Below are 23,109 nucleotides of genomic sequence, written 5' to 3'. Positions count from 1 at the left end.
ACCCTTTGTGGGCCGGTTTTGGCCCCAGGCCACATGTTTGACACCTGTTGCCTTCAGTTGCTTGGGGACGTTCTAAAATTGAGTCACATGGATTTTTTTGCTGGAGCATTAGGAAACGAAGCATCATTTTGGAAATAAAGTCACAAATCTGTAAAGAACGGAAAACATCTCTGTGTTAGATTTGATATTTGTCAATAAGATCATTTGAACAGTCCTTTTCACAATAGTGTTCTAAGCATCATCAGCTGGAGGAAGTGTATTTAAAAAAACTAGAGCTGAAACAGAGGACGGGCCACGAGATGCTGCTTCCACTTGTAACCATGACAACACATCAGCTCCTGATCTTCATAAAGCCAGTGGAACTCTGGACGTATATTCACAGCCCAAAGATAATAGACCACATTGGAACAGCTGTTCCTCCAAAGCACAGGTGTCAAACATGTGGCCCGGGGGCCAAATCCGGCCCACAAAAGAGTCCAGTCCGCCCTGGATGAATTTGTGAAATGAAAAAATTGCGCTAAGATATGAACAGTCCTTTTAGTTCAGGTTCCACATTCAGACCAATTCAGTCTGAAGTGGGCAGGACCAGTCCAATACTATCAGAATAACAGAGAAATAATGACAACTGACAATGTTTCTATGTGTAAATGTAAATATTTTCATGTATTTACACTAAAACAGTTTAATTTTGCAAAAAATATGAACAACCTGAAATGTCTTAAGAGAAGTCAGTACAATTTGAACAATATTCTGTCTGTTATTAAATGTTGTGTGTGTTTGTAGATCCACTGTGATCTGTCAGTTCTAATGTACATGTGGAAATGATAAACTGAGGCAGAATAGTGTTCAAATTACACTGATTTTCTTCAGTTTGTTCATGTTATTCACATTGTTTGAAAGGATAGTTTATAGATGTAAACCTGTTCATAATGTAGATTTACTTTTTTCGCTCTAAAACATAGAGGAAAGTTTGGAGTTGACATTATTTCTATATCATTCAGTTTTTATTTTCCAGGTTGGGCCCACTGCAGATCAAATGGAGCTGAAAGTGGAACTGAACTAACATGACTAGGACAGCCCTGATCTAAACCTTTAGGCTGATGAAGGCTGCCATGGCCATTCCAAATAAAAGTTGATAAGATGCCATTTAATTTATTGAAGAATGTTTTGGGGGATAAAAAGTGTTAAACATCGGAAAAGAAAAGTAAATTAGGGTAAAATAAGCTTTTAAAACTTGCACTTATTACCTAAAATACGTGCAATTTTAACAATATTCTGTCTCAGTTTATCATTTAAATATGTCCATTTGAACATCCCAGTAGAACATTTAGGAAAAGGCAGAATACTGGTACAATGACACTGACTTCTAGAACACACTTCAGGTTCTGATGTGTTCAAGTCATCTGCATTTTTTTGGACAGAAAATAGTTTGTGAATGTAAATATTTTTCATGTCATTTTATGCTGTACTTAAGAGGTGGACGTTTAGGTCTTTAAGGGTTAAGGTGGATGTTTGGGTTTTTAAGGGTTTAAAGGTGGATGTTGGGTCTTTAAGGGTTAAAGGTGGATGTTTGGTTTTTAAGGGTTAAAGGTGGATGTTTGGGTCTTTAAGGGTTAAAGGTGGATGTTTGGGTCTTTAAAGGTTAAAGGTGGATGTTTGGGTCTTTAAAGGTTAAAGGTGGATGTTTGGGTTTTTAAGACTTAAAGGTGGTTGTTTGGGTTTTAAGAGTTAAAGGTGGTTGTTTGGGTTTTTAAGGGTTAAAGGTGGATGTTTGGGTCTTTAAGGGTTAAAGGTGGACGTTTGGGTCTTTAAGGGTTAAAGGTGGACGTTTTGGTCTTTAAGGGTTAAAGGTGGATGTTTTGGTTTTTAAGGGTTAAAGGTGGACGTTTTGGTCTTTAAGGGTTAAAGGTGGATGTTTGGGTTTTTAAGGGTTAAAGGTGGACGTTTGGGTCTTTAAGGGTTAAAGGTGGACATTTGGGTCTTAAGGGTTAATGGACGTTTTGGTCTTTAAGGGTTAAAGGTGGATGTTTTGGGTTTTAAGGGTTAAAGGTGGACGTTTGGTCTTTAAGGGTTAAAGGTGGACATTTGGGTATTTAAGGGTTAAAGGTGGACGTTTTGGTCTTTAAGGGTTAAAGGTGGATGTTTGGGTTTTTCAGGGTTAAAGGTGGACGTTTAGGTCTTTAAGGGTTAAAGGTGGCTGTTTGGGTCTGTAAGGGTTAAAGGTGGATGTTTTGGTCTTTAAGGGTTAAAGGTGGACGTTTGGGTCTTTAAGGGTTAAAGGTGGACGTTTGGGTCTTTAAGGGTTAAAGGTGGAGGTTTGGGTCTTTAAGGGTCCATCTGAAAACCCGTCCCACTGGTCCTCACCCTCTCCGTCCTCGTCCTCACTCTCCTCGGTGTTTCTTCACCGCTCAGATAGTGTTTGAGTTTCGTGTGCCGAGGTTTGGAGATCAAATTCATCTACGCTAATGCCAAAAATAATTCTGGCGTCTAACAGGAAATCTGGGTAAACTGAAATACTAAACTGTCCACAGTGACAAACAGCAAGACATTTAGACATGTAGACCAGCGGTTCTCAACCTGTTCTCAGTCATGTACCCCCTAACCAGCGCAAAGCATTTTGGGTAAAAAAAAAAAAGACTTCAAACAGAGTGCTGCCATCAGTGTGTGATTTCTTAAACTGTGGAACTCCATTGTAGTGGTCTGTCTGGAACTATTTGGAAATAAGAAAATATAACTAACAAAGAAAGAAATAATTAACTACTTATAAATGAAGATTAGTGCACATAAAAATAATCATCACATAAAGTGTCCTCCTGTGGGATCAGAGTACAGATCTGTTCTCAAAAAGAATCACACTTCAACCACGTCTCCATTGTTTGAGTTTTCAGGTGATTGATAGGTGATGCTACGGTGGCATATGACAGGTGGGCGGAACCATTCTGGTCTGGGGGGGGGGGGGGGGGGGGGGGGGGGGGGATCTGGGTTTTAGGAGGATGAAACTGAAACAGCCGACTGAAAATAAAACTCATTTTATCACACTTATATATTTCCTGAAATATTTAATTAATTTAATAATTATTTTTAACTGATTTTTGCATGGATGCTACTTTTTAAATAGATTTTAAAATCTCACGTACCCCCAGGGGTACGCGTACCCCCATTTGAGAACCACTGGTGTAGACCTTAGACACGCAGACGGCTTTCTTCACAAAAACCCCTCCCACATCTGAACGTTCATGTCATGTGATATACAGTGTGTTTGGACCTAAAATTATTATGGGATACAGTGTCCAGTGAAAAAGTCACCATGGATGGTGTTACCATGGAGACCTAAACCACTGTGATGAATCTAGTCCTTATTTTAGATCCGATTTGTCATTTCAGTCTGACATTAAACAGGTTCACAGAACGGCCTTTTCCATCTGTGGAACTGAACTAGAACCAGACCAAAGGAGTCCACGAAGGACCAGAGACCGACTAGAACCAGGACCAGACACTGACTAGAACCAGGACCAGAGACCGACTAGAACCAGGACCAGAAACTGACTAGAATCAGGACCAGAAACTGACTAGAACCAGGACCACAGACTGACTAGAACCAGGACCACAGACTGACTAGAACCAGGACCAGACTGACTAGAACCAGGACCACAGACTGACTAGAACCAGGACCAGACACTGACTAGAACCAGGACCAGACACTGACTAGAACCAGGACCAGAAACTGACTAGAACCAGGACCAGAGACCGACTAGAACCAGGACCAGACACTGACTAGAACCAGGACCAGACACTGACTAGAACCAGGACCAGAAACTGACTAGAACCAGGACCAGAGACCGACTAGAACCAGGACCAGAGACTGACTAGAACCAGGACCACAGACTGACTAGAACCAGGACCACAGACTGACTAGAACCAGGACCAGAAACTGACTAGAACCAGGATCACAGACTGACTAGAACCAGGACCAGAAACTGACTAGAATCAGGGCCAGACACTGACTAGAACCAGGACCACAGACTGACTAGAACCAGGACCAGAAACTGACTAGAATCAGGACCAGACACTGACTAGAACCAGGACCAGAAACTGACTAGAACCAGGACCAGAACCGACTAGAACCAGGAACAGAAACTGACTAGAACCAGGACCAGAGACTGACTAGAACCAGGACCACAGACTGACTAGAACCAAGACCACAGACTGACTAGAACCAGGACCAGAAACTGACTAGAATCAGGACCAGACACTGACTAGAACCAGGACCAGAGACTGACTAGAACCAGGACCAGAAACTGACTAGAACCAGGACCAGAGACTGACTAGAACCAGAGACCGACTAGAACCTGGAACAGAAACTGACTAGAACCAGGACCACAGACTGACTAGAACCAGGACCAGACACTGACTAGAATCAGGACCAGACACTGACTAGAACCAGGACCAGACACTGACTAGAACCAGGACCAGAGACCAACTAGAACCAGGACCACAAACTGACTAGAACCAGGACCAGAAACTGACTAGAACCAGGACCAGAAACTGACTAGAACCAGGACCAGAGACTAACTAGAACAGGACCAGAGACTGACTAGAACCGGACCAGACACTGACTAGAACCAGGACCAGAGACCGACTAGAACCAGGACCAGAAACTGACTAGAACCAGGACCAGACACTGACTAGAACCAGGACCAGACACTGACTAGAACCAGGACCAGAAACTGACTAGAACCAGGACCAGAAACTGACTAGAACCAGGACCACAGACTGACTAGAACCAGGACCACAGACTGACTAGAACCAGGACCAGACACTGACTAGAACCAGGACCAGAGACTGACTAGAACCAGGACCAGAAACTGACTAGAACCAGGACCAGAGACTGACTAGAACCAGGACCAGAGACTGACTAGAACCAGGACCAGAAACTGACTAGAACCAGGACCAGAGACTGACTAGAACCAGGACTAGATGAATCAGACTGATCTGAGTTCAGCTCAGATAGACTAGACTGAGATTAGACTCAGCAGGATATACTCTCCTCCTCTCTCCTCCTGTCTGTCCTCCTCTAGGCTCCTCCTCTCTGCTCCTCCTCCTGTCTGTCCTCCTCTCTGCTCCTCTTCTCTTTATTTACATCCCAGTGAACACATGTTCCTGTCTCTCCTTCTTCTCTGGACTCTCTGTTTTATCTCCTCACAGGTTTACCTTGGATCAGCTCTGGACCTGCTGCTGTGGTTTCTGCTCTCCTGCCTACATCTGTGGTGAACATCTGTAATGAACATCTGTGGTGAACATCTGTGGTGAACATCTGTGGTGAAAATCTGTGGTGAACATCTGTGGTGAACATCTGTGGTGAACATCTGTGGTGAACATCTGTGGTGAAAATCTGTGGTGAACATCTATGGTGAACATCTGTAATGAACATCTGTGGTGAACATCTGTAATGAACATCTGTGGTGAACATCTGTGGTGAACATCTGTGGTGAAAATCTGTGGTGAACATCTATGGTGAACATCTGTAATGAACATCTGTGGTGAACATCTGTAATGAACATCTGTAATGAACATCTGTGGTGAACATCTGTGGTGAACATCTGTGGTGAAAATCTGTGGTGAACATCTATGGTGAACATCTGTAATGAACATCTGTGGTGAACATCTGTAATGAACATCTGTAATGAACATCTGTGGTGAACATCTGTGGTGAACATCTGTGGTGAAAATCTGTGGTGAACATCTATGGTGAACATCTGTAATGAACATCTGTGGTGAACATCTGTAATGAACATCTGTAATGAACATCTGTAATGAACATCTGTAATGAACATCTGTGGTGAACATCTGTGGTGAACATCTGCATCTCCTTTGGGGCTGATGCAGCTCAACCTCATGGGAAAACCTCAGGCTACAGGTCAATGGGGCCCAGATCCTATTTTTTTCAAATCTGACCCAGACCACTTTCATATGTGGTCCTAAATCTGACCTGGACCACTTTCACATGTGGTCCTAAATCTGATGCAGATCTGATATTTTCAATGTGACGTCCAGGTCACATTTATCCGACCTTTACGTCATTAAAATGCGATAAACGTCCCAGTTGTTGGTCGGAGCAGAGGAAGACCATATTTCCTTCTGTAAACACAGTGTGTGTCTGTGTGGTCTGGTATTCCATCAGGACCTCTTTAGTCCATGTGGGTCACTTCAGGACCTCTTTAGTCCATGTTGGTCACTTCAGGACCTTTTTAGTGCATGTGGGCCACTTCAGGACCTCTTTAGTGCATGTGGGTCACTTCAGGGTCACATTCAGTTCAGACTCAAAACTGATAGAAGTCGCACTTAATGTAGAATATGAACCAACACACAAAAAAAATCTGATTTACCCAAAAAATCCAAACTGTTGCGTTCAGACCTGCTGTGAACGGAGCCTTAGATGTGTTGGACACTTCCAGGTGTCTTTAGTGTGTCCACTCACCTCACTGTTGGACAGTTTCAGGTGTCTTTAGTGTGTCCACTCACCTCACTGTTGGACAGTTTCAGGTGTCTTTAGTGTGTCCACTCACCACACTGTTGGGACAGTTTCAGGTGTCTTTAGTGTGTCCACTCACCTCACTGTTGGACAGGTTCAGGTGTCTTTAGTGTGTCCACTCACCCTCACTGTTGGAACAGTTTCAGGTGTCTTTAGTGTGTCCCTCACCTCACTGTTGGACAGTTTCAGGTGTCTTTAGTGTGTCCACTCACCTCACTGTTGGACAGTTTCAGGTGTCTTTAGTGTGTCCACTCACCTCACTGTTTGGACAGTTTCAGGGTCTTTAGTGTGTCCAATCACCTCACTGTTGGACAGTTTCAGGTGTCTTTAGTGTGTCCACTCACCTCACTGTTGGACAGTTCAGGGTCTTTAGTGTGTCCACTCACCTCACTGTTGGACAGTTTCAGGTGTCTTTAGTGTGTCCACTCCCCTCACTGTTGGACAGTTTCAGGTGTCTTTAGTGTGTCCACTCACCTCACTGTTGGACAGTTTCAGGTGTCTTTAGTGTGTCCACTCACCTCAACTGTTGGACACGTTTCAGGTGTCTTTAGTGTGTCCACTCACCTCACTGTTGGACAGTTCAGGTGTCTTTAGTGTGTCCACTCACCTCACTGTTGGACACTTCCAGGTGTCTTTAGTGTGTCCACTCACCTCACTGTTGGACACTTCCAGGTGTCTTTAGTGTGTCCACTCACCTCACTGTTGGACAGTTTCAGGTGTCTTTAGTGTGTCCACTCACCTCACTGTTGGACAGTTTCAGGTGTCTTTAGTGTGTCCACTCACCTCACTGTTGGACAGTTTCAGGTGTCTTTAGTGTGTCCACTCACCTCACTGTTGGACAGTTTCAGGGTCTTTAGTGTGTCCACTCACCTCACTGTTGGACAGCTGGTACCAGGGCTGTTTGCCGTAGGTGAAAATCTCCCACAGGACCACGCCGAAGCTCCAGATGTCGCTCTCTGTGGTGAACTTCCTGTACATGATGCTCTCCGGGGGCATCCAGCGAGATGGGCAGCATCGTCCGTCCCACCACCTGCACAGAAGACCAGTCCGTTTACTGGACGCACTGGGTCCACTTATGAATGACCACATGTCCACAGCAGAAGTGTGACGCTCCCGAGGTCAGAAGGACCCACACTCCTGCTGATGGACAGGCTGGGTGTCCATCCAGCTGGGAGGGGGAGGGGCTAACTGTAGTTTAGTTAAGTTAAGTTTAGTTAGTTTAGTGTAGCTAGTTTAGTTTAGTTAAGTCAACATCTCAAGAAACGCTGTATAACTGATAACCTACGGTGATGCAGTTCCACTAAAGCTGTAAAAACTAACTGTAGTTTAGTTTAGTTTAGCTGAGTTTAATTTAGTTTAGGTTAATTTAGTTTAATTGAGTTAGTTTAGTTTAGTTAGTTTAGGTTAGTTTGGTTAGTTTAGTTTAATTTAGTTTAGGTTAGTTTAGTTAGTTTAGTTTAATTTATCTAGTTTAGTTGATTCGTTTACTTTAATTTAGTTGGTTTACTTTAGTTAGTTCAGTTATGTTAGTTTTGTTTAGTTAGTTTAATTTAGTTAGTTTACGTAGTTTAGTTTAATTAGTTTAGTTTAATTTAGTTAGTTTAGTTTAATTAGTTTAGTTAGTTTAATTTAGCTAGTTTACTTTACTTACTTTAGTTTAGTTAGTTTCGTTACTTTAGTTTAATTTAGCTAGTTTAGTTTAGTTAGTTCAGTTAGTTTAGTTTAATTTAGCTAGTTTACTTTAGTTAGTTTCATTACTTTAGTTTAATTTAGTTTAGTTAGTTTAGTTTAATTTAGCTAGTTTAGTTTGTTTACTTTAGTTTAGTTTCATTAGTTTAGTTTAATTCAGCTAGTTTTTCTTTAGTTTAGTTATTTTAGTTAGTTTAGTTTAATTCAGCTAGTTTAGTTTATTTTAGTTTAGTTTCGTTAGTTTAGTTTAATTTAGTTAGTTTACTTTACTTTAGTTTAGTTTAGCTTAGTTTAGTTTAGTTTAGTTTAATTCAGCTAGTTTTCAGGTTAGTTGAGTTTTCTCTTCTGAACTCGGCACAGCGGTACCTGAGCTCAGGGACTTCTGCGTCCCCTCCTCCTCTGACGTACCCGGTAATAGTCGGTGCTGTAGATGTCTCTGGACATGCCGAAGTCTCCGATCTTCACCACCAGCCCCTCCCCCACCAGGCAGTTCCGCGTGGCCAGGTCACGGTGGACGAAGTGCAGAGATGCCAGGTAGACCATACCTGAGGCGATCTGAGCGGCGATGTGCAGCATCTGAGGCAGCGTCAGCTGACCCAGCAGAGGCATCTGCGACTCCTCCAGAATACGAGCGTCTGGGCCGTGAGCACTGCACACGCACCAACACAACACACACACAACACAAACACAAGGATGACAAATACTAGGATGGGACATCCTCTAAACCAGGGGTCTCAAACATGCGTCCCAGGGGCCAAAGGTTCCACCAAAGGTTCCAATCCAGCCCATGGGACGAATTTACCAAGTGCAAAAATTCCACAGTCAAGGCTGTGGAATTAGTGCTGGGACTGATGGTTCTTTGAAGAGAGTCGTTCAATCAGGAGTCGTTCACTGAAAAGAGTCGTTCAACAGACTGGCTCTTTTATGTTTTTGGCATTCTTTTGAAACACCAGTGTTTTCATGACTAAATAGGCTACATGTGATGATTGACATTACCATAAAACAGAATGGTTAGTTCAGATGTGTGGGTTAAATCCATGACATGAGAGGTGACATTAGACAAATGATGGAACTGGACCAAAAACATCCCAGTACATTATGTGGACTAGTCTGTAGAATAAAAATGAAGAAGAAAATGAAATATTTTCTGATGAAATAACATTTTATTCTCCTCAAAACAAGAACAATAAATGTGAGTTTTCAAATGGCGGTGCAAATTATTCATTGACCCAGACTTGAAAGATAGATATTTTTTGGAAATATTGCAAGTGTCATGCCCATTTTTTCTTTCTGAAAAGTGCATCCAAATCCTCCTCCTTTTTCTATTCCAGACTCTTTTCCAGACTCTCTTCCAGACTCTTTCCAGACTCTTTTCCAGACTCTTTTCCAGACTCTTTTCCAGACTCTGCTCCAGACTCTTTTCCAGACTCTTTTCCAGACTCTCTTCCAGACTCTTTTCCAGACTCTCTCCCAGACTCTTTTCCAGACTCTCTTCCAGACTCTTTTCCAGACTCTCTTCCAGACTCTTTTCCAGACTCTCTCCCAGACTCTCCTCCAGACTCTTTTCCAGACTCTTTTCCAGACTCTCTCCCAGACTCTTTTCCAGACTCTTTTCCAGACTCTCTCCCAGACTCTTTTCCAGACTCTGCTCCAGACTCTCCTCCAGACTCTCTTCCAGACTCTTTTCCAGACTCTCTTCCAGAGTCTCTTCCAGACTCTTTTCCAGACTCTTTTCCAGACTCTTTTCCAGACTCTTTTCCAGACTCTCTTCCAGACTCTTTTCCAGACTCTCTTCCAGACTCTGCTCCAGACTCTTTTCCAGACTCTTTTCCAGAGTCTCTTCCAGAGTCTCTTCCAGACTCTCTTCCAGACTCTCTTCCAGACTCTTTTCCAGACTCTCCTCCAGACTCTTTTCCAGACTCTTTTCCAGGCTCTTTTCCAGACTCTCTTCCAGACTCTGCTCCAGACTCTCTTCCAGACTCTTTTCCAGACTCTCTCCCAGACTCTCCTCCAGACTCTCTTCCAGACTCTTTTCCAGAGTCTCTTCCAGACTCTGCTCCAGACTCTTTTCCAGACTCTCTCCCAGACTCTCCTCCAGACTCTCTTCCAGACTCTTTTCCAGAGTCTCTTCCAGACTCTGCTCCAGACTCTTTTCCAGACTCTTTTCCAGACTCTCCTCCAGACTCCTTTTTGGATCCGTTCAGAGCTTCTTAGCAGGGTCCACACAGACCATGCTTCTGGCTGATGCACATCTGGGCGTGGCCAACGACCCTTCAGAGGACGACCAGGCACAAAAAACTCCTGTCCCTGTTTCACCCAATCACCAGTGAAAGCCACCAGTCCTGTCATTTGGTTGGTCTTTGGGGGTTTTCAAGACCCGCCCCCGCTCTATTCATCCTGATTGACCCGATGAGTCCAGGATAGGGATGCAATTATGATTAATTCATTAATCGTTAGTTGGTTGACCTTATCAATTAACGATTAACTGATAAGCTGCGATTTTCCTGAGAACCTGAATTTCTTTTTCAATACGCTCTAAAAGAATAAAAGATAAATATTGTTTATACACTTCATGATAAAAGCATCTCATATTCCTGAATGATTTATTTATTGAACCAGTGGATACAGTCAGTGTTTCCTGTGGAATTCATCTGTTGGTGTGGGGGTGTGAATGGGGGGGTGCACGCACGTGCATTTCATCGGGGGGGGGGGGGGGGGGTACTCGCACAGATGCAGTACGGCCGGGGGATGTGTGTGTGTTGGCTGGTAACCGTGTGTGTGTGTGCGTCACTTTCCGTCCTACTTCTAATACTATGGGGGTACGGTGCAGTCTGCCCCGCAGAAGTGAAAGTGAAACTTTTCACTGACTGTAGACTACACCAACCTCCAGGGAAAACGATCCGATACCGACCCCACATTTGTGCGTGTATTTATTCGGGGGTGCACCGCTGCTACAAACAGACGGTGGGTCTGTGTTTGGTCCTCCATGTCCACACACACATTCTAACTTATCAACGCCATGATCCGGTTCAATGAGCGGCTCTCCCAGCCACGGACAAACCGTCAGCCTTCGGGCAGATGTGGACAGGCAGAAAAGGGCAATTAACTGACAATTAATAATTTAATCAAGCAAATTAGTCGATTAGTTGTTTACATCCCTAGTCCAGGAAATGACTTCTTTGACGTATTTTGTCCAAACGGTCCCTCCTTCTGCCTCCACAGGACCAACCCATGGTCCTTCACAAGAATGACTTCAAAAAGGCCGATAAGCACAGATGAAAACATGTGGGATCCACGGGGAAACAGCTGTCATCAGAATAAATCTGACACTATCCACAGGTTTGGGTGAAGGGTTCCTTCCCTTGTGCCTTCGAGCAGGTGCATGGGGCGCTGACCCCAGGTGACCACAAGGACAACCACCTCAATCTGCAAATGGAACATTTTCAACCTCCATGAATCATAAGAGCTTTGCAGACGTCATCAGCTCCATAATGAAACCATTTAACGACGGTGCCTGATAGAAACCATAAGGCTCGTAAAACGCCCACAATTGATTTGCAATAATGTAATTCAGAGATGCAGAGCAAACGGACTCCAGCCCGTGGACAGTTGTTCTTGTGGATCATAAACACCCACTCTCACATCTGAGTCCAAATGAGCCAATCACAGCTGACGACTCTCCATCCATCCTAATATTTCTCCTCTCCACTTGGTTCCCGCCTAAACAAAGGAAGTTGTCCATACGATCCCCTATTAGTTTAGAAGGCAGGTGGTGGGGTGGGAAGGCAGCTGCACCGTGGGCCCTCAGACCTCTCACCCATCCTGTCTGCTCTAAATGCAATTTACATCCATCCATTGATGAACGTACCGTATGTGTGAGGGCGCTGCGTGTGCATTTGAGTGTTCGCAGCCGGTCCGTCACCTGTGGCCGACGCCGCCTGCACGTCTTCCACCTGCCGCTCGGAGCAGTCCAATCACCATTTGGTTTTTATCGCTGGAATTCTTTCTGTTCGATGTATCATGTACGAGCGCCCTCTACTGATGCTGCTGCAGACGTTAGGGGGGCGTTCCCACATACGGTGACCCGTCATGTGGTGCGTTCACCTGCAATGAGCTCCACTTAAATAGTTCTACAAATACGGATTGTTGATGAAGACATTCCCTTTGTCGGCTTCCTGATAAAACCTGCTCAGTGACATTTCTGTTTGGGAATAAAAACCTGCTATCTCCCCTATTATAGCTTCAAATTTCACTCTCCTGTGAAAGTTGTTTACATTTCATCAGAAGTACCAACATTAAAGGAACAGATATTTTTTGTCATATTTCACAGTTTCCTGTTTTAGAAATAGTTTTTTTTTTCTCCTGTAAAATTTGCCAGAAGTCACACAGCAGGTTTTATCAGGAAGCCGACGCTTTGCAATAGCTTCATACAAGTAGACAGTTCCATATTCAGTGTGAGATGTCTGTGTCGGAGGCAAGGTTATTATCGTTAAAGAAAACTAACAAAATGAAAAAAACTAGAATTGAAAAAACATTTTCGTTAACTGAAATAAATAAAACTATAATTAAAAGAAAAAAACGATAACTAACTGAAACTGTATTGTGTGTTTACAAAACTAACTAATACGGATAAAAATTATGGATAAAATTCCCTTCATTTTCGTCTTTGTCAACGTCGGATTGATACGAAAGCGATTTATTTGGCTCTAGCAATTGTAGCTAGCCGTACCATACAACACTTTAAGGGTTAAAGGAGGACATTTGGGTCTTTAAGGGTTAAACATTAGAGCGCCTCATTTACAAAATTAAAACTACAAATAAAAACAAAGTAAATCCTGCCTGTATTTTCTTCGTTGCAGTAGTGTAGGATTTTTACAGATGACTATAAGTAATAGTAGCTCTGACAAAATCATTTTGGTAACTGAAATAAAAATAAAAATAGAGTAAAAACAATGAACAATGCAACACAAACTGAATCCAATCCAAACTCAGCTGGATTTATCTTCAGTTTGGACTGTGCTGTACTGCTTAAATTAAATGGATTCATATTTAATAAACCTTTAGAAAAGATCTATGAAAATATGAAGCAGGATTTCAGACACTGCCTTTGTATCACTTTAAGTAGTTTTGAAACCCCACTGAACATCTGGCATTCTTCCATGCTACATTTTTGTGCTTCTATAAATCCAGGTTTTCTTCATAATAACTGAAAAATTAACTCAAAACTAAACAAAAAATAAATTAAAAGTTACCATTTGTCAAGGAAAGCCCCAAAACTCCTTCCATACTTGTAAAACTACATGAAAAAAGGCTGAGTACAAATGTAAACAAAAAAAGCACTCGGAGAGCGCAGACCTCCGCCAAGACGCCCCCCCCTCCCCAATAAACACCAAAACCTGAGACAGTTTAATGGTGCCAAGTGAATCAGCATATGGCTACCATGTTTTGGCCATATTCCAATCAGATCTGTAAAAAATTCAAATTCCAACTTGATATCATTGATACTGATTTATTGGATCAATCCACTTCCTATCTGTTATAATGGGGAAATTTTTCAAAGTCGCACCAAATCCAGAATCAGGTCCGGTTCAAAATAATTGCAATACCTTGTGTTGACATCATGATAAAGAAGCTGTATACCAAGTTTGAAGTCAATCGGAATTGTAGTTTTGGAGAAGAAGACAATTGAAATTTTTATAACGGATGACAGACGCCACATGACGACACTAGTTTACAGCCTGTCGGCCATAAGCTACAAATGATAACTGACTGAAACTGTATTGTGTGTTTACAAAACTAACTAAAACAGATAAAAATTATGGATAAAATTTCCTTCGTTTTCATCTTTGTCAATGGTGGATCGATGTGAAATCAATTTATTTCACTTGAGCAATTGTAGCTAGCTGCACCATCTGACACTTTTTGCTCCGTCACTTGTGTTCACTTGTGGTTTCCAGTCGTCTTCTGGTCCCCACTCTACCTGGAAACATGGAGACTAAAGCAGCAGAGTCCTGTCTGGGATTTATTTGAATACGACGACAGAGAAGAAGAGAAAAGAGACGACTGAACTACAACTAAACTAAAACTAAGCATTTAGAAAATAAGAAAAACTAATACAAACTAGCAAACCTGCTCTAAAACTGAATTAAAATGAACTGAATTAGAGAAAAAAAGTCTAAACTAAATAAAACTGAACTAAAACGAAAACTCCAAAACTATTCGAACCTTGACTGGATTGGATAAATCCTACATTCAGAACACTCACCACAGACACAGAGGTTAAAGGGTTAATGTATCTGTGAGGGCTTTGAATGAGCACAGATGAGTGGGATGTTCATGGGTGGGTCTATGAAGGCCTGGGGATGGAACAGGTTAGTGTAGGTGCTCATGTTCATGGGTGGGTCTATGAAGGCCTGGGGATGGAACAGGTTAGTGTAGGTGCTCATGTTCATGGGTGGGTCTATGAAGGCCTGGGGATGGGACAGGTTAGTGTAGGTGCTCATGTTCATGGGTGGGTCTATGAAGGCCTGGGGATGGAACAGGTTAGTGTAGGTGCTCATGTTCATGGGTGGGTCTATGAAGGCCTGGGGATGGAACAGGTTAGTGTAGGTGCTCATGTTCATGGGTGGGTCTATGAAGGCCTGGGGATGGAACAGGTTAGTGTAGGTGCTCATGTTCATGGGTGGGTCTATGAAGGCCTGGGGATGGGACAGGTTAGTGTAGGTGCTCATGTTCATGGGTGGGTCTATGAAGGCCTGGGGATGGAACAGGTTAGTGTAGGTGCTCATGCTCATGGGTGGGTCTATGAAGGCCTGGGGATGGAACAGGTTAGTGGAGGTGCTCATGTTCATGGGTGGGTCTATGAAGGCCTGGGGATGGAACAGGTTAGTGTAGGTGCTCATGTTCATGGGTGGGTCTATGAAGGCCTGGGGATGGAACAGGTTAGTGTAGGTGCTCATGTTCATGGGTGGGTCTATGAAGGCCTGGGGATGGGACAGGTTAGTGTAGGTGCTCATGTTCATGGGTGGGTCTATGAAGGCCTGGGGATGGAACAAGTTAGTGTAGGTGCTCATGTTCATGGGTGGGTCTATGAAGGCCTGGGGATGGAACAGGTTAGTGTAGGTGCTCATGCTCATGGGTGGGTCTATGAAGGCCTGGGGATGGAACAGGTTAGTGTAGGTGCTCATGTTCATGGGTGGGTCTATGAAGGCCTGGGGATGGGACAGGTTAGTGTAGGTGCTCATGTTCATGGGTGGGTCTATGAAGGCCTGGGGATGGAACAGGTTAGTGTAGGTGCTCATGTTCATGGGTGGGTCTATGAAGGCCTGGGGATGGAACAGGTTAGTGTAGGTGCTCATGTTCATGGGTGGGTCTATGAAGGCCTGGGGATGGAACAGGTTCCTACCGGAGGAAGCGGTTCAGGTCTCCGTGCCTCATGTATTCGAACACCATGGCCAGAGGTTCCCCGTCCGTGCAAACGCCGTAGAACCTGACGATGTGCTGGTGTTGGAGAACCGTCAGCAGCTCCGCCTCCCTCTGGAAGTCCTGACGGGTCGACTCGTTGGCGTCCTTCAGAGTCTGCACCAACAGAATTTACATATGAACACTTCAAATGCACAGAGCAGCAAAAGTACACAACAAACACCAACACACTAAAGTGACACTCGTCTGTTTTCTATGGTCCGTCTGAGCTAAACTGTCCCATATTTATATGAACGTGTTCCAAACACAAGTGTGAATGTGGGTCTGTCCATTCAGTCTCTGCTGCACTGCTGAGTTTCTTTCTAGTGGTAGATGTCAGTGGGTACTTCCATAAACAGGAACAGAAATCTGTGTTGGTTTTAGAATGTTCGTTTTTGAAGAAAAAAAAAAAAAAAATCTTGAATTAAGCAAAAAATGTTGAAGTAAGCAAAAAAAAAAATCTTGAATTAAGCAAAACAATCTTGAATTGAGCAAAAAAAAATGTTGAATTAAGCAAAATAATTGATTTAAGCAAAAAAAAATCTTGAATTGACCAAAAACATCATGAATTAAGCAAAAAACAATGTTGAATTAAGCAAAAAAAAAAAAAAAAAGAATCAAGCAAAAAAATCTTGAATTAAGTAAAAAAAAAATCTTTAATTAAGCAAAATAAACAAATAAATAAATAAAAATCTTGAATTAAGCAAAAAAAAAAAAAAATCTTGAATTAAGAAAAAAATGTTGAATTAAGCAAAAAAATCTTGAATTAAGCAAAAAAAAAAGTTGAATTAAGCAAAAAAAATTGATTTAAGCAAAAAAAAATCTTGAATTGACCAAAAACATCATGAATTAAGCAAAAAACAATGTGAATTAAGCAAAAAAAAAAAAAAAAAAAATGAATCAAGCAAAAAAAATCTTGAATTAAGTAAAAAAAAAATCTTTAATTAAGCAAAATAAACAAATAAATAAATAAAAATCTTGAATTAAGCAAAAAAAAAAAAAAAAATCTTGAATTAAGAAAAAATGTTGAATTAAGCAAAAAAATCTTGAATTAAGCAAAAAAAAAAGTTGAATTAAGCAAAAAAAATTGATTTAAGCAAAAAAAAATCTTGAATTGACCAAAAACATCATGAATTAAGCAAAAAAAACAATGTTGAATTATGCAAAAAAAAATTGAATAAAGTAAAAAAAATCTTGATTTAAGCCAAAAAAAATTATTCAATTAAGCAAAAATAAATAAGTAAATAAAAGTCTTGTATTAAGCAAAAAAAAAAAAAAAACATCTTGAATTAAGCAAAAAATGTTGAAATAAGCCCAAATGTGCTGCTGAGTTTCTTTCTTGTGGTAGATGTCGGTGTCAGTCCTTCCATAAGCAGGAACATAAATCTGTGTTGGTTTGAATCTAGAATGCTGGTTCTCCCTCTGTCTCCGACTAAATTCTAAAATGATTGGGTTTCCTGCAAAGTTATTATCATTAACAAAAACTAACCAAATGGCGAAAACTAGAATTGAGAAAATATTTTCATTTACTGAAATAAATAAAAACTACATTTAAAAGAAAAAAAAACATTACTAACTGAAACTGTATTGTGTGTTTACAAAACTAACTAAAACATATAAAAATGATGGATAAAATTCCCTTTGTTTTTTTCTTTGGCCATGTCGGATTGGTACAATTTTAGCTAGCGGCACCATACTACACTTGGCGGTCTGTCACTTGTGGTTTACAGTCGTCTTCTGGTCCCCACTCTCAGAAAATAAAAGATACGACAAAACTAAAATTAATACTTAAACTAAACTAAAACTAAGCATTTAGAAAAAAAACAAAACTAATAAAAAGTAGCAAACCTGCTCTAAAACGAATTAAAATGAACTGAATTAGAGAAAAAAAAGTCCAAACTAAATAAAACTAAACTCTAATGAAAAATCCAAAACTATTAGAACCTTGGTTTCCTGCTGTGTCCACACACACACACACACACACACACACACACACACACACACACACACACACACGTTTGACTCTTCTTCTTCTCTTGTTCTAACATCCGTCCACATCTGTTTGTTTTGGTCATGTGACTCTAGTTGGACTCAAAGGTCTTTCCAGTACACTTTGGTGTCGTATACCAGTTTAACTACAAAAACCACCTCGAACAACTATTCAGAGAAAAACTACAGTTTGGGTGAAACTGTTGTTTTTCCGTTAGATAAATGTATATGAACAAGTTCAATTCCCACAGTTTAAGGGTGAATGGAAAAGAGACAATAAGGAGAATAAATGATGTGAGGAAAACAGAACTAGTCGTGTTTGTTTGTTTAGAACCAGAGTTCCTGTCGACAAACGTCCATGAAAGTCTGATGAATGGGACGATAAAGGGCAGCGGAGGCGCTTCTTCTTCCTGGTTTTATGGGCTGTGGTTTGCATTCATCTGCTGTAACATGAGCACTGGATCAACTGTCCACAACAAAGACACTTGGAAACCACAGGCTGTTCTGTCACTGTTTACAGCCTTCCAGTGGATGGACCCTACATACACCTACATATTACATTTACATTATATTTATGCATTTGGCAGATGTTTTTTTCCAAAAGCCACTTACAGGGGAAAAACCAAAATAAAAGAATAAAATAAAAGAATAGATTAAAGACATGAGGCAGCTGTACAATTAAAAACAGCGTCGTACAGAAGAATAAAAAAGCAAAATGATAGAATTAAATACAAGAATAGATTAGGAAGACATAAAAAACAGCTGTACAATTAAAAACAGTAAAATAAAAATACCAAGTAAAACAGAATAAACATAACTAGTGTTCAGAGAACGCAAACCTCCGCCAAGCACCCCGAACAGTGTGTGCATGTGTGGATCGACTACTTCTGTTTAAACTACGGACGGGAAAAACACATTTCATAATATTTCACAAATTGCATTTTTTATGATTTTTTGAAAATGGTGCATAAAAAATAACAAAATTCAGCAGAGCGTAACAGAAGAGAAATGGAACGATATTTCATACAAAGTTGAATCTGGTCCCAGTCATGTGTCTGTCCAATTAGATTCAATTCACATCAATATTTGTTGAGTTCTAATTTTAAATGTGTGGGAAATGGGATTTTCAATGTTCAGTGTAAATGTCCACAGAGTCCACATTCCACAGTGGATGTGGACAATTTAGTTCTAGATACAAGAGATTGTTCTAAGCTACGGGGGGGGGGGGGGGGGGGGGGGGCACAGACTGCACCGCCCTGTTCCATTATAGCAGTGTTTTTCAACCTTGGGGTCGGGACCCCACGTGGGGTCGCCTGAAATTTCTAGTAATTGATCAAATATGAAAATTTACTAATAAAAATTTACATTATATAATCTAAATGTTGCCTAAAATTAACGTTTATTTCCAGCATAGTATAGTAAACTATTACATGATCAAAAACTAATTAATTGTAGCCCAAAAAAAGTCTCTGTTTTGAATGTCTGGGGTCAGCAGAAATGTGTGACGTTAAACTGGAGTCAGGAGCCAAAGAAGGCTGGAACCCACTGCACTGTGGTGGTAGAAGGACGGAAGGGGACGCACGCACGCCGTTACCATCCAACACACACGTATCCCCCGCACGAATTGCACGTGTGCGGCTGAGTAACCCCCCACCCCCCAACTGGTGAAACGCACGTGCATCACCCCCCCCCCCTCCCCATTCCACACCACCACATGAACAGATGAATTCCACAGGAAACACTGACTGTATCCAATGGTTCAATGAATCAATCATTCAGGAATATGAAATACTTTTATCATGAAGTATAGAAACAATATTTAACTTTTATTCTTATATTATATTGAAAGAGAAATTCAGGTTCTCAGGAAAATCACCGCTTATCAATTAATCATTAATTGATCAATAAGGTCAACCAACTAATGATTAATGGATTCATCGATCATGTGCATCCCTAGTTAATAGTGTTCAAGCTTAACCCGTACAAAAGGCTTGTGTAGTCCATGTATTTTTACATGTATTTATATAGGACTCATACAGGTACTGTCATATCCACCGACCCACTGGGGGTGGGGGTGGGGGGGTGGGGGGGGGGGGGGAGGTCACATTTGAACTGATGCTCAGGTTGGTTTTTTATCCCCACACTGAACCACAGACACTAACACACTGACTTCAGCTTCTGCTTCTACCATGATTCCAGCTTTGAACTTGGGTTCAGGGTTCCAGTTCCATGGACGGGGGGGGGGGGGTTAAAAGGGTCCAATAAAAGACCCTCAGTCCTCTGGTCCGTTCAGATACCACTGTCAGCTGACGTCATTAGGCTAATGCTGCTAAACCTTAGAGCAGGGCTGTCAAACCCATGTTAGTTCAGTTCCACATTCCCCTCAGTATGATCTGCAGTGGGCCGAACCAGTGAAAGAATAACAGTGAAAAAAGTTCAATGACATTATGATAATGTTTTACATCTACAAAGTTTCCTTCAAAATCTGAATAACATGAACAACTTGAAATGTCTTAAGAAAAACAAGTGTGATTTTAACAATATTCTGCCTCAGTTTATCAGTTTATCATTTATACACGTGTGTTAAAAATTACATTATTATTACAAATACACAAAACATTTAGTAACAGGCAGAATATTGGTAAAATTGCATTTACCAATATACAATAAGAGTGAATGGTTGGATGTGAATGAATATTTTACATAGATGGAGTTATAAATATGCATTTTGTACTGTTTTTTAATGTTTCAGTTTTAATTAACGTCTGGGTTTTTTTTTGTTTTGTTTTGGTTTTTTTTTAATGATAACTTCAGCCTGCCCAGGGACTACAGGTGGAAATTACCACTGGTGCTAGAACCTGGCACACTACATCTGTCCTTTTTAAGGTTAATGTATAATGTGCATTGATCCTGTCTAAATAAATCAATAAAATTAAATGAAAATGGAACTTCTCTTTAGACATTGTTCATATTTGTTCAGTTTATTCACGTTTTTTGTAAAGGATAATTTGTTAATGCACACAGTTTCATGTCATTTTACTTTTTTACACTAAAACAAAGATAAAAATAGGCTGTTGTCATTACTTATAGGATATTATGATACTATTTTACTGCTTCTGACCCAACTGAGATCTAATTGGTCTGTATGTGGAGCCTGAATTAAAATGATTTTTTACACCACTGATTGTAATATCTTCAGTGTAATTTTTGTATTTCACAAATTCATCCCACAGGCCGGATTTGGCCGCATGTTGGACACCTGTGCTTTAGAGGAAACTCAATCCCATTGGCAGTAAAAGCGCTCGTAGACGCTGAACCCCACTCACTTTTATGGCGACCAGCATCTTGTCGTTGTCTGGGCTGAGGTTGGCGCACTCGGCCAGGTAGACTTTTCCAAAGGCTCCTTCACCCAGCTCCCACTTCAACACGATGTCCTGCCTTTTAATGTGCTGGACACCTGAGGGCAGACAGAACACATGAGTGTGAGCACGTCTGTTAGTCTACGAACAGCTGAAGAGAGACGCACTGGTGTCAACAGCAAAGACAGACGGGCTCACATCTGACGTCACAGTTTTCAACTCAGACACTTAGAAGTTCCCTCTGAACCGTTTAAACTGATGCTTCGTAGAATGATGTGAGAGCAGGTTTGTGTGTGAACACCACCTAAAGCAGGGCTGTCAAACATGGGGCCCGGGGCCCAAATGCGGCCCACCAAAGGTTCCAGTCTGACCCCTGGGATGAATTTACAAAGTGTAAAAGTTTTACAGTCCAGGCTGTGGAACTCATTTTAGTTGCGGTTCCACATACAGACCAATATGATCAAACAATAACACAATAACCCATAAATAATGACAGATACAAATTTTCTTTGTGAAAAATTATGTAGAAAAAAATTAAGTGAAAAAATAACATCAGACTGTGAAAATATTAACATTTACAAAACTATTCTTTCACAATAAAATGCAAATAAATACATAAATAAAAACAAAGATGAACAACCTGAACTGTGCAGTTTGAACAATATTCTGCCTGTTATTAAATGTTTGGTGCATTTATGGATCCACTGTGATCTGGAGTTGTGTTCATAATAATAACAGATGGAATATTGTAGAAACTGTTCAAATTTTGTTCCAAACTCCAAAATTTGAACAATATTCTGCCTGTTCCCAAATGTTTATGGAACACTGTGTGTAAATGTACATGTAGAAATAAGAAGTCCAGGCAGAATAGTGTTCAAATTACACTAATTTTTCAAATGAAATTTCTGTGTTTTCAGGTTATTCACATCTTTTTTGGAAAATGTAAATATTTTCATAATCTAACTGGGTTTTTTTGTACTAAAACAAAAATAAAAACTTGGATTTGTCATTATTTATAGGTTATTATGTTATTATTTTACTGGTTCTGGCCCACTGCAGATCAAACTGGGCTGAATGTGGAACTGAACTAAAAGGAGTTTGACAGTCCTGGTTTAGAACATGTAGAAGTCCTCCAGGTGCATTGTGGGTAGGACATCTGTCTGTATTATTTGTTCTTGGGTCGTTCCATAAATGTTGCTGTGATCAGAACAGATTGGTTGTAGGCGTTGCTGTTGTTGGGCCTAAGCCCCGCCTCCTCAGCCAGTTTATGGTGAAGCTGTTCCTTTAACACCAGACACATACAGACGACACATCAGCCACTGAAACCTGCTTCAGGTTTGGTCAGTCACATTATAGTAAATAACACTGTGCCTACAAATAATGACAACTTCACATTTGTTTTTGTTTTAGTGCAAAAAACAACAAATTGTGAAACTCTTTCCATTTCCAAACTCTCCTGTACCAATAAAATGTGACTAACCTGAACAAACGTGTCCAACCTGAAATGTCTGTATTAAATTCAGTCCAGTTTGAACTCTTTTCTTCCTGTTCCTCAGTGTTTAGTGTCTTTGGAGATCTGATCCAGAATGCACATGGACTAATGAGAAGTGGAGGAAGAAGACTGAGAAAATTACACTGATTTTTCTGAAGAAATTTCAGTTTTTTCAGGTTATTCACATCTTTTTGGTTTGGATAGTTTATAAAAGTAAGTATTTTCATAATTTAATGGGTTTTTTTTGCACTAACACACAGACATAAATGTGCAGTTGTCATTCTTTCTGGGTTCTTCTGTTCTTATTTTCCTGGTTGGTCCACTGCAGATCAGATCAGACTGAATGTGGAACCTGACAGAACAGGAGTTTGAGAACCCAGGGTTAAAGTCTGATCGACCGCAGACCAGTTCGGTGTCGCTCTCATCATGTTTGTGTCCCTCCTCCAAACTTGGTTCAGAAAGAAACAGCTGCATTATTTCCGTCTAGTCTGGTTTTAACCCTTTCATGCATGAATTATGAAAACCTTTATCGAGATTTGTTGTTTCCTGAGTGTTTTTATTTATCGTTAGGCCTGAAAAAAACAATG

At 41.0% G+C, this 23,109-nt stretch overlaps 1 protein-coding gene across 1 annotated transcript in view; it reads right to left on the bottom strand.

Moving 5' to 3' along the window:
- Window positions 1–7,360: 7,360 nt before the first annotated feature.
- The window catches only part of ntrk1 (neurotrophic tyrosine kinase, receptor, type 1), a 92,721-nt gene continuing 76,972 nt past the window's right edge, over window positions 7,361–23,109 (bottom strand). Inside the window, 5 exon segments of the mRNA XM_030158463.1 lie at window positions 7,361–7,534; window positions 7,536–7,562; window positions 8,630–8,870; window positions 15,627–15,799; window positions 20,998–21,128. Coding sequence (XP_030014323.1) covers window positions 7,361–7,534; window positions 7,536–7,562; window positions 8,630–8,870; window positions 15,627–15,799; window positions 20,998–21,128 — 746 coding nt within the window.

This window comes from Sphaeramia orbicularis, chromosome 16 (assembly GCF_902148855.1).
Source record: "Sphaeramia orbicularis chromosome 16, fSphaOr1.1, whole genome shotgun sequence".
Classification (NCBI taxonomy): Eukaryota; Metazoa; Chordata; class Actinopteri; order Kurtiformes; family Apogonidae; genus Sphaeramia; species Sphaeramia orbicularis.
Note: the sequence above shows the minus strand (reverse complement) of the source record. Positions and strands in the feature narration are given on the sequence as shown.